The sequence below is a fragment of the Carcharodon carcharias genome (assembly GCF_017639515.1).
Source record: "Carcharodon carcharias isolate sCarCar2 chromosome 24 unlocalized genomic scaffold, sCarCar2.pri SUPER_24_unloc_1, whole genome shotgun sequence".
NCBI lineage: Eukaryota > Metazoa > Chordata > Chondrichthyes > Lamniformes > Lamnidae > Carcharodon > Carcharodon carcharias.
The window spans coordinates 1134083-1153008 of NW_024470584.1; the positions used below are offsets into that span (position 1 = coordinate 1134083).

At 60.7% G+C, this 18926-nt stretch overlaps 1 protein-coding gene across 1 annotated transcript in view; it reads right to left on the bottom strand.

Annotated features, from left to right (window-relative positions):
- The window catches only part of LOC121273469 (kin of IRRE-like protein 1), a 115721-nt gene that overhangs the window by 8565 nt on the left and 88230 nt on the right, over positions 1–18926 (bottom strand). The window contains exons 5-7 of the mRNA XM_041180631.1: positions 16885–17011; positions 3236–3336; positions 394–592 (exon numbers count right to left, since the gene is read on the bottom strand). Of these exons, the coding sequence (XP_041036565.1) occupies positions 394–592; positions 3236–3336; positions 16885–17011 (427 nt within the window). The remainder of the gene's footprint in view (positions 1–393; positions 593–3235; positions 3337–16884; positions 17012–18926) is intronic.

The window sequence follows — 18926 nt, forward strand, 5'->3', positions numbered from 1 at the left end:
ACTCTCTCTCGCTCCCCCACTCTCTCTCTCGCTCCCCCACTCTCTCTCACACTCTCTCTCTCTCGCTCCCCCTCTCTCTCTCTCCCACTCTCTCTCTCGCTCCCCCACTCTCTCTCTCGCTCCCCCACTCTCTCTCTCGCTCCCCCACTCTCTCTCTCGCTCCCCCCACTCTCTCTCTCGCTCCCCCACTCTCTCTCTCGCTCCCACTCTCTCTCTCGCTCCCCCCACTCTCTCTCTCGCTCCCCCACTCTCTCTCTCTCTCTCCCCCACTCTCTCTCTCTCCCCCACTCTCTCTCTCGCTCCCCCCCTCTCTATCTCTCGCTCCCTCTGTTGGAGCCTAGGCCTGTGGTTCAGGGACCTGGGCTGACGATAGGGCCGGAGTGTGTGTCTCACCCTGTCTGCGGAGTTGGATCAGCGCTGTTCCTGGGCCAAAGCTGTTCCAGGCTGTGCAGTTGTAGCGGGTCTGAAAGTCTGATTCAGCCACGTTGTTGATGTGGAGTGTGGATCGCACCCCGCTCGCTGTGCCCACCGTCTCCACCGTGTAACGATCAAACGTCCCAGATTCCAGTACATTCTCTCGCCAAGCCCAGGCCTGGGAAACGACGAGAAAGACACAATAAACTCATTGCCCAACGGACCATCGCTTTGCAACATGGCCCACCCGCCCCCCCCAATGACACACACAACAGGCAGTCTGTTCCCTGTCGGAGGGGGATTAACCCTCTCACCCACCTCTCCACATTTACACACACCGGGCAGTCTGTTCCCTATCCGAGGGGGATTAACCCTCTCACCCACCTCTCCCTCATTTACACACACCGGGAACCCTGTTCCCTATCCGAGGGGGATTAACCCTCTCACCCACCTCTCCCCCATTTACACACACTGGGTAGTCTGTTCCCTGTCGGAGGGGGATTAACCCTCTCACCCACCTCTCCCCATTTACACACACCGGGCAGTCTGTTCCCTATCGGAGGTGGATTAACCCTCTCACCCACTCTCCACATTTACACACACCGGGCGGTCTGTTCCCTGTCGGAGGTGGATTAACCCTCTCACCCACCTCTCCCCATTTACACACACCGGGCAGTCTGTTCCCTATCGGAGGTGGATTAACCCTCTCACCCACTCTCCACATTTACACACACCGGGCGGTCTGTTCCCTGTCGGAGGTGGATTAACCCTCTCACCCACCTCTCCACATTTACACACACCGGGCAGTCTGTTCCCTATCCGAGGGGGATTAACCCTCTCACCCACCTCTCCCCATTTACACACACCGGGCAGTCTGTTCCCTATCGGAGGTGGATTAACCCTCTCACCCACTCTCCACATTTACACACACCGGGCAGTCTGTTCCCTATCCGAGGGGGATTAACCCTCTCACCCACCTCTCCCCATTTACACACACCGGGAACCCTGTTCCCTATCGGAGGGGGATTAACCCTCTCACCCACCTCTCCACATTTACACACACCGGGCAAGCTGTTCCCTATCGGAGGGGGATTAACCCTCTCACCCACCTCTCCACATTTACACACACCGGGCGGTCTGTTCCCTATCGGAGGTGGATTAACCCTCTCACCCACCTCTCCCTCATTTACACACACCGGGAACCCTGTTCCCTATCGGAAGGGGATTAACCCTCTCACCCACCTCTCCACATTTACACACACCGGGCAAGCTGTTCCCTATCGGAGGTGGATTAACCCTCTCACCCACCTCTCCACATTTACACACACCGGGCAAGCTGTTCCCTATCGGAGGGGGATTAACCCTCTCACCCACCTCTCCACATTTACACACACCGGGCAAGCTGTTCCCTATCGGAGGTGGATTAACCCTCTCACCCACCTCTCCCTCATTTACACACACCGGGAACCCTGTTCCCTATCCGAGGGGGATTAACCCTCTCACCCACCTCTCCACATTTACACACACCGGGCAGTCTGTTCCCTATCCGAGGGGGATTAACCCTCTCACCCACCTCTCCCTCATTTACACACACCGGGAACCCTGTTCCCTATCCGAGGGGGATTAACCCTCTCACCCACCTCTCCCCATTTACACACACCCGGCGGTCTGTTCCCTATCGGAGGGGGATTAACCCCCTCACCCACCTCTCCCTCATTTACACACACCGGGAACCCTGTTCCCTATCGGAGGGGGATTAACCCTCTCACCCACCTCTCCCCATTTACACACACCGGGCAGTCTGTTCCCTATCGGAGGGGGATTAACCCTCTCACCCACCTCTCCCTCATTTACACACACTGGGCGGTCTGTTCCCTGTCGGAGGAGGATTAACCCTCTCACCCACCTCTCCCCATTTACACACACCGGGCGGTCTGTTCCCTATCGGAGGTGGATTAACCCTCTCACCCACCTCTCCCCATTTACACACACCGGGCGGTCTGTTCCCTATCGGAGGTGGATTAACCCTCTCACCCACCTCTCCCTCATTTACACACACCGGGAACCCTGTTCCCTATCCGAGGGGGATTAACCCTCTCACCCACCTCTCCCTCATTTACACACACCGGGAACCCTGTTCCCTATCGGAGGGGGATTAACCCTCTCACCAACCTCTCCCTCATTTACACACACCGGGCGGTCTGTTCCCTGTCGGAGGAGGATTAACCCTCTCACCCACCTCTCCCCATTTACACACACCGGGCGGTCTGTTCCCTATCGGAGGTGGATTAACCCTCTCACTCACCTCTCCCCCATTTACACACACTGGGTAGTCTGTTCCCTATCGGAGGGGGATTAACCCTCTCACTCACCTCTCCCCATTTACACACACCGGGCAGTCTGTTCCCTATCGGAGGTGGATTAACCCTCTCACCCACCTCTCCCCATTTACACACACCGGGAACCCTGTTCCCTATCGGAGGTGGATTAACCCTCTCACCCACCTCTCCCCATTTACACACACCGGGCAGTCTGTTCCCTATCGGAGAGGGATTAACCCTCTCACCAACCTCTCCCTCATTTACACACACCGGGCGGTCTGTTCCCTATCGGAGGGGGATTAACACACTCACCCACCTCTCCACATTTACACACACCGGGCAGCCTGTTCCCTGTCGGAGGTGGATTAACCCTCTCACCCACCTCTCCCCATTTACACACACCGGGCAGTCTGTTCCCTATCGGAGGGGGATTAACCCTCTCACCCACCTCTGCTCCTCTCTGACCTGCAGAATAAGTTCTGGATAGTTTTTGCACTTACAATGCGATCAGGCAGCGGAGTACTTGCGATGTAACACTCCACTGTCCCCCGATTGCCGTGGGCCGCGTACTGAACGGCTTCACTCGAGATGATTGGAGGACCTTTGAGGAGAGACAGAGAGGGAAAAGGTAAGTTACTCCGAGGAGCTGAGGGAGGCAGCGGGGTTGTTACTCCGAGGTGCTGACAGAGGGAGCCGGGTGTTACTCCGAGGAGCTGAGGGAGGGAGTGGGGTGTTACTCCGAGGAGCTGAGGGAGGGAGTGGGGTGTTACTCCGAGGAGCTGAGGGAGGGAGTGAGGTGTTACTCCGAGGAGCTGACAGAGGGAGTGGGGTGTTACTCCGAGGAGCTGAGGGAGGGAGCGGGGTTTTACTCCGAGGAGCTGAGGGAGGGAGTGGGGTGTTACTCCGAGGAGCTGACGGAGGGAGCGGGGTGTTACTCCGAGGTGCTGACAGAGGGAGCGGGGTGTTACTCCGAGGAGCTGAGGGAGGGAGCGGGGTTTTACTCCGAGGAGCTGAGGGAGGGAGTGGGGTGTTACTCCGAGGAGCTGACGGAGGGAGCGGGGTGTTACTCCGAGGTGCTGACAGAGGGAGTGGGGTGTTACTCCGAGGAGCTGAGGGAGGGAGCGGGGTGTTACTCCGAGGTGCTGACAGAGGGAGTGGGGTGTTACTCCGAGGTGCTGACAGAGGGAGTGAGGTGTTACTCCGAGGAGCTGAGGGAGGGAGTGGGGTGTTACTCCGAGGAGCTGACAGAGGGAGTGGGGTGTTACTCCGAGGTGCTGAGGGAGGGAGTGGGGTGTTACTCCGAGGTGCTGACAGAGGGAGCAGGGTGTTACTCCAAGGAGCTGACAGAGGGAGCGGGGTGTTACTCCGAGGAGCTGAGGGAGGGAGTGAGGTGTTACTCCGAGGAGCTGAGGGAGGGAGTGGGGTGTTACTCCGAGGAGCTGAGGGAGGGAGCGGGGTGTTACTCCGAGGAGCTGACAGAGGGAGTGGGGTGTTACTCCGAGGAGCTGAGGGAGGGAGCGGGGTGTTACTCCGAGGAGCTGAGGGAGGGAGTGGGGTGTTACTCCGAGGAGCTGAGGGAGGGAGAGGGGTGTTACTCCGAGGAGCTGATGGAGGGAGCGGGGTGTTACTCCGAGGAGCTGAGGGAGGGAGTGGGGTGTTACTCCGAGGAGCTGAGGGAGGGAGCGGGGTGTTACTCCGAGGAGCTGACAGAGGGAGTGGGGTGTTACTCCGAGGAGCTGAGGGAGGGAGCGGGGTGTTACTCCGAGGTGCTGACAGAGGGAGCAGGGTGTTACTCCGAGGAGCTGAGGGAGGGAGTGGGGTGTTACTCCGAGGTGCTGAGGGAGGGAGTGGAGTGTTACTCCGAGGAGCTGACGGAGGGAGCGAGGTGTTACTCCGAGGAGCTGAGGGAGGGAGAGGGGTGTTACTCCGAGGAGCTGAGGGAGGGAGTGGGGTGTTACTCCGAGGAGCTGACAGAGGGAGTGGGGTGTTACTCCGAGGAGCTGAGGGAGGGAGCGGGGTGTTACTCCGAGGAGCTGAGGGAGGGAGTGGGGTGTTACTCCGAGGAGCTGAGGGAGGGAGCTGGGTGTTACTCCGAGGAGCTGAGGGAGGGAGCGGGGTGTTACTCCGAGGAGCTGAGGGTGGGAGTGGGGTGTTACTCCGAGGAGCTGACAGAGGGAGTGGGGTGTTACTCCGAGGTGCTGACGGAGGGAGTGGGGTGTTACTCCGAGGAGCTGAGGGAGGGAGCGGGGTGTTACTCCGAGGTGCTGACAGAGGGAGTGGGGTGTTACTCCGAGGAGCTGACAGAGGGAGTGGGGTGTTACTCCGAGGAGCTGAGGGAGGGAGTGGGGTGTTACTCCGAGGAGCTGACAGAGGGAGTAGGGTGTTACTCCGAGGAGCTGACAGAGGGAGTGAGGTGTTACTCCGAGGCGCTGACAGAGGGAGTGGGGTGTTACTCCGAGGAGCTGACAGAGGGAGCGGGGTGTTACTCCGAGGTGCTGACAGAGGGAGCGAGGTGTTACTCCGAGGAGCTGAGGGAGGGAGCGGGGTGTTACTCCGAGGAGCTGAGGGAGGGAGTGGGGTGTTACTCCGAGGAGCTGAGGGAGGGAGAGGGGTGTTACTCCGAGGAGCTGAGGGAGGGAGTGGGGTGTTACTCCGAGGAGCTGACAGAGGGAGTGGGGTGTTACTCCGAGGAGCTGAGGGAGGGAGCGGGGTGTTACTCCGAGGAGCTGAGGGAGGGAGCGGGGTGTTACTCCGAGGAGCTGAGGGAGGGAGCGAGGTGTTACTCCGAGGAGCTGACGGAGGGAGTGGGGTGTTACTCCGAGGAGCTGACGGAGGGAGTGGGGTGTTACTCCGAGGAGCTGACAGAGGGAGCGGGGTGTTACTCCGAGGAGCTGAGGGAGGGAGCGGGGTGTTACTCCGAGGAGCTGAGGGAGGGAGTGGGGTGTTACTCCGAGGAGCTGAGGGAGGGAGTGGGGTGTTACTCCGAGGAGCTGAGGGAGGGAGCGGGGTGTTACTCCGAGGAGCTGAGGGAGGGAGTGGGGTGTTACTCCGAGGAGCTGAGGGAGGGAGAGGGGTGTTACTCTGAGGTGCTGAGGGAGGGAGTGGGGTGTTACTCCGAGGAGCTGACAGAGGGAGTGGGGTGTTACTCCGAGGAGCTGACAGAGGGAGTGGGGTGTTACTCCGAGGAGCTGACAGAGGGAGTGGGGTGTTACTCCGAGGAGCTGAGGGAGGGAGTGTGGTGTTACTCCGAGGAGCTGAGGGAGGGAGTGGGGTGTTACTCCGCGGAGCTGAGGGAGGGAGCGGGGTGTTACTCCGAGAAGCTGACAGAGGGAGTGGGGTGTTACTCCGAGGAGCTGAGGGAGGGAGCGGGGTGTTACTCCGAGGAGCTGACAGAGGGAGCGGGGTGTTACTCCGAGGTGCTGACAGAGGGAGTGGGGTGTTACTCCGAGGAGCTGACAGAGGGAGCGGGGTGTTACTCCGAGGTGCTGAGGGAGGGAGCGGGGTGTTACTCCGAGGAGCTGACAGAGGGAGAGGGGTGTTACTCCGAGGTGCTGAGGGAGGGAGCGGGGTGTTACTCCGAGGAGCTGAGGGAGGGAGCGGGGTGTTACTCCGAGGAGCTGAGGGAGGGAGTGGGGTGTTACTCCGAGGTGCTGACAGAGGGAGCGGGGTGTTACTCCGAGGTGCTGAGGGAGGGAGCGGGGTGTTACTCCGAGGTGCTGACAGAGGGAGCGGGGTGTTACTCCGAGGTGCTGAGGGAGGGAGCGGGGTGTTACTCCGAGGTGCTGACAGAGGGAGCGGGGTGTTACTCCGAGGAGCTGAGGGAGGGAGCGGGGTGTTACTCCGAGGAGCTGAGGGAGGGAGTGGGGTGTTACTCCGAGGTGCTGACAGAGGGAGCGGGGTGTTACTCCGAGGAGCTGACAGAGGGAGTGGGGTGTTACTCCGAGGAGCTGAGGGAGGGAGTGGGGTGTTACTCCGAGGAGCTGAGGGAGGGAGCGGGGTGTTACTCCGAGGAGCTGAGGGAGGGAGTGGGGTGTTACTCCGAGGAGCTGACAGAGGGAGTGGAGTGTTACTCCGAGGAGCTGAGGGAGGGAGCGGGGTGTTACTCCGAGGAGCTGAGGGAGGGAGCGGGGTGTTACTCCGAGGAGCTGAGGGAGGGAGCGGGGTGTTACTCCGAGGTGCTGACAGAGGGAGCGGGGTGTTACTCCGAGGAGCTGAGGGAGGGAGCGGGGTGTTACTCCGAGGAGCTGAGGGAGGGAGCGGGGTGTTACTCCGAGGAGCTGAGGGAGGGAGCGGGGTGTTACTCCGAGGTGCTGATGGAGGGAGCGGGGTGTTACTCCGAGGAGCTGACGGAGGGAGTGGGGTGTTACTCCGAGGAGCTGACAGAGGGAGCGGGGTGTTACTCCGAGGAGCTGACAGAGGGAGCGGGGTGTTACTCCGAGGAGCTGACAGAGGGAGTGGGGTGTTACTCCGAGGAGCTGAGGGAGGGAGTAGGGTGTTACTCCGAGGAGCTGAGGGAGGGAGCGGGGTGTTACTCCGAGGAGCTGAGGGAGGGAGTGGGGTGTTACTCCGAGGAGCTGACAGAGGGAGTGGGGTGTTACTCCGAGGAGCTGAGGGAGGGAGCGGGGTGTTACTCCGAGGTGCTGACAGAGGGAGTGGGGTGTTACTCCGAGGAGCTGAGGGAGGGAGCGGGGTGTTACTCCGAGGAGCTGACAGAGGGAGTGGGGTGTTACTCCGAGGTGCTGAGGGAGGGCGTGGGGTGTTACTCCGAGGAGCTGAGGGAGGGAGCGAGATGTTACTCCGAGGAGCTGACAGAGAGAGTGGGGTGTTACTCCGAGGTGCTGACGGAGGGAGCGGGGTGTTACTCCGAGGAGCTGAGGGAGTGAGCGGGGTGTTACTCCGAGGAGCTGACAGAGGGAGCGTGGTGTTACTCCGAGGAGCTGACAGAGAGAGCAGGGTGTTACTCCGAGGAGCTGAGGGAGGGAGAGGGGTGTTACTCCGAGGAGCTGAGGGAGGGAGAGGGGTGTTACTCCGAGGTGCTGAGGGAGGGAGCGGGGTGTTACTCCGAGGAGCTGACTGAGGGAGTGGGGTGTTACTCCGAGGAGCTGACAGAGGGAGTGGGGTGTTACTCCGAGGCGCTGAGGGAGGGAGTGGGGTGTTACTCCGAGGAGCTGAGGGAGGGAGTGGGGTGTTACTCCGAGGTGCTGACAGAGGGAGCGGGGTGTTACTCCGAGGAGCTGAGGGAGGGAGTGGGGTGTTACTCCGAGGAGCTGAGGGAGGGAGCGGGGTGTTACTCCGAGGAGCTGAGGGAGGGAGCGAGGTGTTACTCCGAGGAGCTGAGGGAGGGAGCGGGGTGTTACTCCGAGGAGCTGAGGGAGGGAGTGGGGTGTTACTCCGAGGTGCTGACGGAGGGAGCCGGGTGTTACTCCGAGGTGCTGACGGAGGGAGCGGGGTGTTACTCCGAGGAGCTGAGGGAGGGAGCGAGGTGTTACTCCGAGGTGCTGACAGAGGGAGTGGGGTGTTACTCCGAGGAGCTGACGGAGGGAGCGGGGTGCTACTCCGAGGAGCTGAGGGAGGGAGCGGGGTGTTACTCCGAGGAGCTGAGGGAGGGAGTGGGGTGTTACTCCGAGGAGCTGATGGAGGGAGTGGAGTGTTACTCCGAGGAGCTGAGGGAGGGAGCGGGGTGTTACTCCGAGGAGCTGAGGGAGGGAGTGGGGTGTTACTCCGAGGAGCTGAGGGAGGGAGTGGGGTGTTACTCTGAGGAGCTGAGGGAGGGAGCGTGGTGTTACTCCGAGGTGCTGACAGAGGGAGTGGGGTGTTACTCCGAGGAGCTGAGGGAGGGAGAGGGGTGTTACTCCGAGGAGCTGAGGGAGGGAGCGGGGTGTTACTCCGAGGAGCTGACAGAGGGAGCGAGGTGTTACTCCGAGGAGCTGACAGAGGGAGTGGGGTGTTACTCCGAGGAGCTGAGGGAGGGAGTGGGGTGTTACTCCGAGGTGCTGAGGGAGGGAGTGGGGTGTTACTCCGAGGAGCTGACAGACGGAGTGGGGTGTTACTCCGAGGTGCTGAGGGAGGGAGCGGGGTGTTACTCCGAGGAGCTGACAGAGGGAGCGGGGTGTTACTCCGAGGAGCTGACAGAGGGAGTGGGGTGTTACTCCGAGGAGCTGACAGAGGGAGTGGGGTGTTACTCCGAGGTGCTGAGGGAGGGAGTGGGGTGTTACTCCGAGGAGTTGACAGAGGGAGAGGGGTGTTACTCCGAGGTGCTGACAGAGGGAGTGGGGTGTTACTCCGAGGAGCTGACAGACGGAGTGGGGTGTTACTCCGAGGTGCTGAGGGAGGGAGCGGGGTGTTACTCCGAGGAGTTGACAGAGGGAGAGGGGTGTTACTCCGAGGTGCTGACAGAGGGAGTGGGGTGTTACTCCGAGGAGCTGAGGGAGGTAGCGGGGTGTTACTCCGAGGTGCTGACGGAGGGAGTGGGGTGTTACTCCGAGGAGCTGACAGAGGGAGTGGGGTGTTACTCCGAGGTGCTGACGGAGGGAGTGGGTTGTTACTCCGAGGAGCTGACAGAGGTAGCGGGGTGTTACTCCGAGGAGCTGAGGGAGGGAGTGGGGTGTTACTCCGAGGAGCTGACAGAGGGAGTGGGGTGTTACTCCGAGGAGCTGAGGGAGGGAGCGAGGTGTTACTCCGAGGTGCTGACGGAGGGAGTGGGGTGTTACTCCGAGGAGCTGACAGAGGGAGAGGGGTGTTACTCCGAGGTGCTGAGGGAGGGAGTGGGGTGTTACTCCGAGGAGCTGACAGAGGGAGTGGGGTGTTACTCCGAGGTGCTGACAGAGGGAGTGGGGTGTTACTCCGAGGAGCTGAGGGAGGGAGCGTGGTGTTACTCCGAGGAGCTGACAGAGGGAGTGGGGTGTTACTCCGAGGTGCTGAGGGAGGGAGTGGGGTGTTACTCCGAGGAGCTGAGGGAGGGAGTGGGGTGTTACTCCGAGGTGCTGAGGGAGGGAGCGGGGTGTTACTCCGAGGAGCTGACGGAGGGAGAGGGGTGTTACTCCGAGGAGCTGAGGGAGGGAGCGGGGTGTTACTCCGAGGAGCTGACAGAGGGAGTGGGGTGTTACTCCGAGGAGCTGAGGGAGGGAGCGGGGTGTTACTCCGAGGAGCTGACAGAGGGAGTGGGGTGTTACTCCGAGGAGCTGAGGGAGGGAGTGTGGTGTTACACCGAGGAGCTGAGGGAGGGAGCGGGGTGTTACTCTGAGGTGCTGAGGGAGGGAGCGGGGTGTTACTCCGAGGAGCTGAGAGAGGGAGTGGGGTGTTACTCCGAGGTGCTGAGGGAGGGAGCGGGGTGTTACTCCGAGGAGCTGAGGGAGGGAGTGGGGTGTTACTCCGAGGAGCTGAGGGAGGGAGCGGGGTGTTACTCCGAGGTGCTGACAGAGGGAGTGGGGTGTTACTCTGAGGAGCTGAGGGAGGGAGAGGGGTGTTACTCCGAGGAGCTGAGGGAGGGAGTGGGGTGTTACTCCGAGGAGCTGACAGAGGGAGTGGGGTGTTACTCCGAGGAGCTGAGGGAGGGAGCGGGGTGTTACTCCGAGGAGCTGAGGGAGGGAGCGTGGTGTTACTCCGAGGAGCTGACAGAGGGAGTGGGGTGTTACTCCGAGGTGCTGAGGGAGGGAGCGGGGTGTTACTCCGAGGTGCTGAGGGAGGGAGCGGGGTGTTACTCCGAGGAGCTGAGGGAGGGAGCGGGGTGTTACTCCGAGGAGCAGACAGAGGGAGTGGGGTGTTACTCCGAGGAGCTGAGGGAGGGAGTGGGGTGTTACTCCGAGGAGCTGAGGGAGGGAGTGGGGTGTTACTCCGAGGTGCTGACAGAGGGAGTGGGGTGTTACTCCGAGGAGCTGAGGGAGGGAGCGGGGTGTTACTCCGAGGAGCTGAGGGAGGGAGCGTGGTGTTACTCCGAGGAGCTGACAGAGGGAGCGGGGTGTTACTCCGAGGAGCTGACAGAGGGAGTGGGGTGTTACTCCGAGGAGCTGACAGAGGGAGTGGGGTGTTACTCCGAGGTGCTGACAGAGGGAGTGGGGTGTTACTCCGAGGAGCTGAGGGAGGGAGTGGGGTGTTACTCCGAGGAGCTGACAGAGGGAGAGGGGTGTTACTCCGAGGGGCTGACAGAGGGAGTGGGGTGTTACTCCGAGGAGCTGAGGGATGGAGTGGGGTGTTACTCCGAGGAGCTGAGGGAGGGAGCGTGGTGTTACTCCGAGGAGCTGAGGGAGGGAGAGGGGTGTTACTCCGAGGAGCTGACAGAGGGAGTGGGGTGTTACTCCGAGGAGCTGAGGGAGGGAGCGGGGTGTTACTCCGAGGAGCTGACAGAGGGAGCGGGGTGTTACTCCGAGGAGCTGAGGGAAGGAGCGGGGTGTTACTCCGAGGAGCTGACGGAGGGAGTGGGGTGTTACTCCGAGGGGCTGACAGAGGGAGCGGGGTGTTACTCCGAGGAGCTGAGGGAGGGAGAGGGGTGTTACTCCGAGGAGCTGAGGGAGGGAGCGGGGTGTTACTCCGAGGAGCTGAGGGAGGGAGCGTGGTGTTACTCCGAGGAGCTGAGGGAGGCAGCGGGGTGTTACTCCGAGGAGCTGAGGGAGGGAGTGGGGTGTTACTCCGAGGAGCTGACAGGGGGAGTGGGGTGTTACTCCGAGGTGCTGACAGAGGGAGAGGGGTGTTACTCCGAGGTGCTGACAGAGGGAGCAGGGTGTTACTCCGAGGAGCTGACAGAGGGAGCCGGGTGTTACTCCGAGGAGCTGAGGGAGGGAGCGGGGTGTTACTCCGAGGTGCTGACAGAGGGAGTGGGGTGTTACTCCGAGGAACTGACAGAGGGAGAGGGGTGTTACTCCGAGGAGCTGACAGAGGGAGCGGGGTGTTACTCCGAGGTGCTGACGGAGGGAGCCGGGTGTTACTCCGAGGTGCTGACGGAGGGAGCCGGGTGTTACTCCGAGGTGCTGATGGAGGGAGCCGGGTGTTACTCCGAGGTGCTGACGGAGGGAGCGAGGTGTTACTCCGAGGTGCTGACGGAGGGAGCCGGGTGTTACTCCGAGGTGCTGACGGAGGGAGCGGGGTGTTACTCCGAGGAGCTGACAGAGGGAGTGGGGTGTTACTCCGAGGAGCTGAGGGAGGGAGTGGGGTGTTACTCCGAGGAGCTGAGGGAGGGAGTGGGGTGTTACTCCGAGGTGCTGACGGAGGGAGCGGGGTGTTACTCCGAGGTGCTGACGGAGGGAGCGAGGTGTTACTCCGAGGTGCTGACAGAGGGAGAGGGGTGTTACTCCGAGGTGCTGACGGAGGGAGTGGGGTGTTACTCCGAGGTGCTGACGGAGGGAGTGGGGTGTTACTCCGAGGTGCTGACGGAGGGAGCGAGGTGTTACTCCGAGTAACAGTTGAATTCTTTCAACTGATGCATTGGGTGGATTGACCGCTCAGAGTGGAGTGATCAGCCACACCCCCCTCCTCCCCTCCAAACCCCCCTCCTCCCCTCCAAACCCCCTCCTTCCCTCCAATCCCCCTCCTCCAATCCAATCCCCTTCGTCCCCTCCACCACTCCAATCCCCCCTTCTCCTCAAATACCCCTCCTCCCCTCCAAGTCCCCTCCAATACCCCTCCTCCCTTTAATACCCCTCCTCCCCTCCAATCCCCCTCCCCTCCTACCCTCCTCCTCCCTCCAATCCCCTTCCTCCCATCCAATCCCCCTCCTCCGCTCCAATCACCCTCCGCCCCTCTGATTCCCCCTCCTCTCCTCAGATCCCCATCCTCCCCTCCGATCACCCCTCCGCCCCTCCAATCACCCCTTCTCCCCTCCGATCACCCCTCCTCCCCTCCAATCCTCCTCCCTCCAATTCCCCCTCCCCTCCAATCCCCCTCACCACCCATCTCTCCCCTCCATAGCACCCTGCTCCCCTCCGATCCCCCCTCCAATTCCCCTACTCCCCTCCAATCCCCCTCCTCCCCTCCGATTCCCCTCCTCCCCTCCAATTCCCCTACTCCCCTCCAATCCCCCTCCTCCCCTCCGATTCCCCTCCTCCCCTCCAATTCCCCTCCTCCCCTCCAATTCCCCTCCTCCCCTCCAATTCCCCTCCTCCCCTCCGATCCCCCGCTACCCTCCAATCCCACTCCACTCCAATCCACCTTGCCTCCCAAGCCTCCCCTCCAAAGGCCCCTCCTCCCCTCCGATCTCCCCTCCTCTCATCCGATTCTCCTCCAATCCCCTCAATCACCCTCCTTCCATACAATCCCCCTCCTCCCCCACAATCCCCCCTCCTCCCCAACCCCTTGCCCCCTCCAATTCCCCTCCTCCCCTCCAATCCCCACTCCAATCTCCCCTCCGATCATCCCTCCCCCCTCCAATCCCCCTCCCCTCCAATCCACCTCCCCTCCAAACCATCCCCTCCCATCCCTCCCCTCCAAAGCCCCTCCTACCCTCCGATCCCCCTCCTCCCCTCTGATCCACCCTCCTCCCATCCAATACCCCTCCCCCTTCCAATCCCTCTCATTCCTTCCAATCCCCTTCCTCCCTTCAATTCCCCTCTAATACCCCTCCTCCCTTCAATACCCCTCCTCCCCTCCAATCCCCCCTCCCATCCTATCTTCCTCCTCCCTCCAATCCGCTTTCTCCCCTCCAAACTCCACTCCTCCCCTCCGATGCCCCCTCCTCCCCTCTAATCCCCTCCAATCCCAGCTCCTCCCCTCGAATCCCCCTCAATCCCCCTTCCTCCAGACAATCCACCTCCTCCCCACCAATCTCCTACCTTCACTCCAATCACCGTCCTCCCATACAATCCCCCTCCTCTCCCCCATTCCCCCTCCTCCCCTCCAAACACCCTCCTCCCCACCAATCCCCCCTCCTCCCCACCAATCCCCCCTCCTCTCCTCCAATCTCCTTCCTCCCCTCCAATCCCCTCCCTCCCCACAATCCCCCCTCCTCCCCACCAATACCCACCTCCTCTCCTCCAATCCCCCTCCTCTCCTCCCATCCCCTTCCACCCCTCCAATCCCCCCGCCTCCCCTCCAATCCCCTTCCTCCCCTCCAATCCCTCTCACCCCCTCCAATCCCCTTCCTCCCCTCCAATCCCCTTCCTCCCCTCCAATCCCTCTCACCCCCTCCATTCCCCTTCCTCCCCTCCAATCCCTCTGACCCCCTCCAATCCCCTTCCTCCCCTCCAATCCCCTTCCTCCCCACCAATCCCTCTCACCCCCTCCAATCCCCTTCCTCCCCTCCAATCCCCTTCCTCCCCTCCAATCCCTCTCACCCCCTCCAATCCCCTTCCTCCCCACCAATCCCTTCACCCCCTCCAATCCCCTTCCTCCCCTCCAATCCCCTTCCTCCCCTCCAATCCCTCTCACCCCCTCCAATCCCCTTCCTCCCCTCCAATCCCTCTCACCCCCTCCAATCCCCTTCCTCCCTTCCAATCCCCTCCATCCTCCAACCAAAATCCTCCCCCTCTCCAAATCCCCTCTACTTACTTTTGACTCAAATACCCCTCCCTCCGATCACCCCCCCTCCACCCTAATTCTCTGCCCTTCCCTCCAATCCCCTAGCTTCCTTCCCCCTCCCCTTGCCTCCAATTCCTCTCCAATCCAACTCCGCTTTTCTCTCGATCTCCCTCCCCAACCTAACCTCTGTCCTCCCAGCCCCCTCTTCTCCAATCCCTCTCCATTACCCTCCCCTCCCCTCCAAACCCCCTCCCCTCCAATCCCCTCACTTACAATTCTCCTCCATTCCATCCCCCTCTCCTCCAATCCCCTCACATACAATTCTCCTCCATTCCATCCCCCTCTCCTCCAATCCCCTCAGTCCCAATCTCCCTCCTCCCCTCCAATCCCCCTCCTCCCCTCCAATCCCCTCACTCACATTTCTCCTCCACTCCATCCCCTTCTCCTCCAATCCCCTCGGTCCCTTTCCCCCTCCACTCCAATCCCCCTCCACCCCAATTCACCTCCCTCCAATCCCCCTCCACCACCCCAATCCCCCTCCCCTCCAATCACCTTTTCCTCCAATCCCTCACCTCCCATCCATTTCCCCATCTCTCTCGATCTCCCTCCCCATCCAAACCAATGCCCTCACAAACCCCTCTTTTGCAATCCCTCTTCATTAAACTTCCCCTCTCCACCCCCCTTATCTCCAATCCACTAGCTCCCTTCCCCCTCACCTCCAATCCCCCTCCCCTCCAATCCCATTCCTCTCCAATATTCCTCCTCTCTGTTACCCTCCCCTCATATCTCATCCCCTCCAAAGAGCCTACCCTCACCAATCCCCTCAGTCCCAATTACCCTCCCCTCCAATCCTCTAACTCCCAACCCCACCCTCCAATCCCCCAGCTTCCTTCCCCCTCTCCTCCAATCCCCATCCCATCCAATTCCCCTCCCCTCCAATCCCCTCTGCTCTCGATCTCCCTCCCCATCCTAACCAATGCCTGCCCAACTTCGCCTTCTCCAGTCCCTCTGCATTACCCTACCCTCCCCTCCAAACCTCCACCTCTCCACACCCCCTCCCCTTCCAATCCCCCTTCCCCTCCAATCCCCCCTCCCCTCCAATCCCCCCTCCCCTCCAAAACCCCTCCTACCCTTCAATCCCCCTCCTCCCCACCAATTCCCCTCCTCCCCTCCATTCCCCACTCCTCCCCTCCAATCCCCCCTCCTCCCCTCCAATCCCCCCTCCTCCCCTCCAATCCCCCCTCCTTCCCTCCAATCCCCCCTCCTCCCCTCCAATCCCCTTCCTGTCCAATCACTCGTCTCCAATCCCCCACCCCTCCAATCCCCTCACTCACAATTCTCCTTCAATCCCCCTTCCCCCAATGCCCTCACTCACAATTCTCCTCCACCCCAATCCCCTCCCCTCCAATCCCCTTCCCCTCCAATCCCCTTCCCCTCCAATCCCCCACAATCCCCTAACTCACAATTCTCCTCCACCCCAATCCCCTCCCCTCCAATCCCCTTCCCCTCCAATCCCCCACAATCCCCTAACTCACAATTCTCCTCCACTCCATTCCCCTCAGTCCCAATCCCCCTCCACTCCAATTGCCCTCCCCTCCAATCCCCTCACTCACAATCCCCCTCCACTCCCTGACCCTTCAATCTCCCTCCTCCAATCCCCTCCTCAAATCCCCAACCCCTCCAATCCTCCACCCCTCCAATCACCCTCCCCTCCAATCCCCTCACTCACATTCTCCCCAACTCCATTCCCCTCATTTCGATTCCACTCAGTCCCAATCCCCCTCCACTCCAATCCCCTCCCCTCTAATCCTATCACTCACAATCCCCCTCCACTCCAATCACCTTCCCGTCCAATCCCCTAACTCACAATTCTCCTCCACTCCATTCCCCTCACTTCGACTCCCCTCAATCCCAATCCACTTCCTCCCCTCCAATCCCCCCTCCTCCCCTGCAATTCCCTTCCTCCCCTCCAATCCTCCTCCTCCCCTCCTCCACTCCATTCCCCTCACTTTGATTTCCCTCGGTCCCAATCCCCCTCCACACCATCCCCTCCCCTCCAATACCCTCAGTTCCAATCCCCCACCCCTCCAATCCCCTCACTCACAATTCTCCTCCACTCCAATCCACTTCCCCTCCAATCCCCCTCCCCTCCAATCCCCTCACTCACAATTCTCCTCCACTCCAATCCCCCTCCCCTCCAATCCCCTCACTCACAATTCTCCTCCACTCCAATCCCCTTTCCCTCCAATCCACATCCCCTCCAAACCCCCTCCCCTCCAATCCCCCTCACCTCCAATCCCCCATCGCTCCAATCCTCCTCCCCTCCAATCACCCTCCCCTCCAATCCCCCTCACCTCCAATCCCCCTCCCCTCCAATCCTCCTCCCCTCCAATCCCCCATCGCTCCAATCCTCCTCCCCTCCAATCACCCTCCCCTCCAATCCCCCTCACCTCCAATCCTCCTCCCCTCCAATCCCACACCCCTCCAATCCTCCTCCCCTCCAATCCCCCACCCCTCCAATCCTCCTCCCCTCCAATCCCACACCCCTCCAATCCTCCTCCCCTCCAATCCCACACCCCTCCAATCCTCCTCCCCTCCAATCCCACACCCCTCCAATCCCCCACCCCTCCAATCCCCCACCCCTCCAATCCCCCTCCCCTCCAATCCCAGCCAATCAGAGGGTGCGGTGTTCCCTGCCTCTCACCGTTGACATTGAGGGTGACCTCTCGCTCGCCCACGCCGATCTGGGGTACGATAGCCTTACAGACATACTGTCCCGCGTCAGCCTGGGTCACGGACTTCAGGTAGAGGTGGTTACTGTTACTGAGAACCTGGGACGGAGAGAGAGAGACAGGGGTCAGAGAGAGAGAGACAGGGGTCAGAGAGAGAGAGACAGGGGTCAGAGAGAGAGAGACAGGGGTCAGAGAGAGAGAGAGACAGGGGTCAGAGAGAGAGAGAGACAGGGGTCAGAGAGAGAGAGAGACAGGGGTCAGAGAGAGAGAGAGACAGGGGTCAGAGAGAGAGAGACAGTGGTCTGGTAGAGAGAGAGATAGGGGTCAGAGAGAGAGACAGGGGTCAGAGAGAGAGAGAGAGACATGGGTCAGAGAGTGAGAGAGAGAGATAGGGGTCAGAGAGATAGAGAGACAGTGGTCAGGTAGAGAGACAGACAGGGGTTAGAGAGAGAGAGAGACATGGGTCAGAGAGAGAGAGAGACAGGGGTCAGAGAGAGAGAGAGACAGGGGTCAGAGAGAGAGAGAGACAGGGGTCAGAGAGAGAGAGAGAGACAGGGGTCAGAGAGAGAGAGAGAGAGACAGGTGTCAGAGAGAGAGAGACAGGGGTCAGAGAGAGAGAGGGGTCAGAGAGAGAGAGGGGTCAGAGAGAGAGAGACAGGGGTCAGAGAGAGAGAGGGGTCAGAGAGAGACAGGTGTCAGAGAGAGAGAGACAGGGGTCAGAGAGAGAGACAGGGGTCAGAGAGAGAGAGACAGGGGTCAGAGAGAGAGAGGGGTCAGAGAGAGACAGGTGTCAGAGAGAGAGAGATAGGGGTCAGAGAGATAGAGAGACAGTGGTCAGGTAGAGAGACAGACAGGGGTTAGAGAGAGAGAGAGACATGGGTCAGAGAGAGAGAGAGACAGGGGTCAGAGAGAGAGAGAGACAGGGGTCAGAGAGAGAGAGAGACAGGGGTCAGAGAGAGACAGGTGTCAGAGAGAGAGAGACAGGGGTCAGAGAGAGAGAGACAGGGGTCAGAGAGAGAGAGAGGGGTCAGAGAGAGAGACAGGGGTCAGAGAGAGAGAGAGGGGGGTCAGAGAGAGAGACAGGGGTCAGAGAGAGACAGGTGTCAGAGAGAGAGAGACAGGGGTCAGAGAGAGAGAGGGGTCAGAGAGAGAGACAGGGGTCAGAGAGAGACAGGTGTCAGAGAGAGAGAGACAGGGGTCAGAGAGAGAGAGACAGGGGTCAGAGAGAGAGAGGGGTCAGAGAGAGAGACAGGGGTCAGAGAGAGAGACAGGGGTCAGAGAGAGAGACAGGGGTCAGAGAGAGATAGGGGTCAGAGAGAGAGAGGGGTCAGAGAGAGAGACAGGGGTCAGAGAGAGAGACAGGGGTCAGAGAGAGAGACGGGGTCAGAGAGAGAGACAGGGGTCAGAGAGAGATAGGGGTCAGAGAGAGAGACGGGGCTCAGAGAGAGAGAGAGAGACAGGGGTCAGAGAGAAAAAGATAGGGGTCAGAGAGAGAGATGGGTCAGAGAGAGAGGGGTCAGAGAGAGAGAGAGACAGTGGTCAGAGAGAGAGAGAGACAGGGGTCAGAGAGAGAGAGGGGTCAGAGAGAGAGACAGGGGTCAGAGAGAGAGACAGGGGTCAGAGAGAGAGACAGGGGTCAGAGAGAGATAGGGGTCAGAGAGAGAGAGGGGTCAGAGAGAGAGACAGGGGTCAGAGAGAGAGACAGGGGTCAGAGAGAGAGACGGGGTCAGAGAGAGAGACAGGGGTCAGAGAGAGATAGGGGTCAGAGAGAGAGACGGGGCTCAGAGAGAGAGAGAGAGACAGGGGTCAGAGAGAAAAAGATAGGGGTCAGAGAGAGAGATGGGTCAGAGAGAGAGGGGTCAGAGAGAGAGAGAGACAGTGGTCAGAGAGAGAGAGAGACAGGGGTCAGAGAGAGAGAGAGACAGTGGTCAGAGAGAGAAAGAGAGAGACAGGGGTCAGAGAGAGAGAGACAGTGGTCAGGTAGAGAGAGAGAGACAGTGGTCAGAGAGAGAGA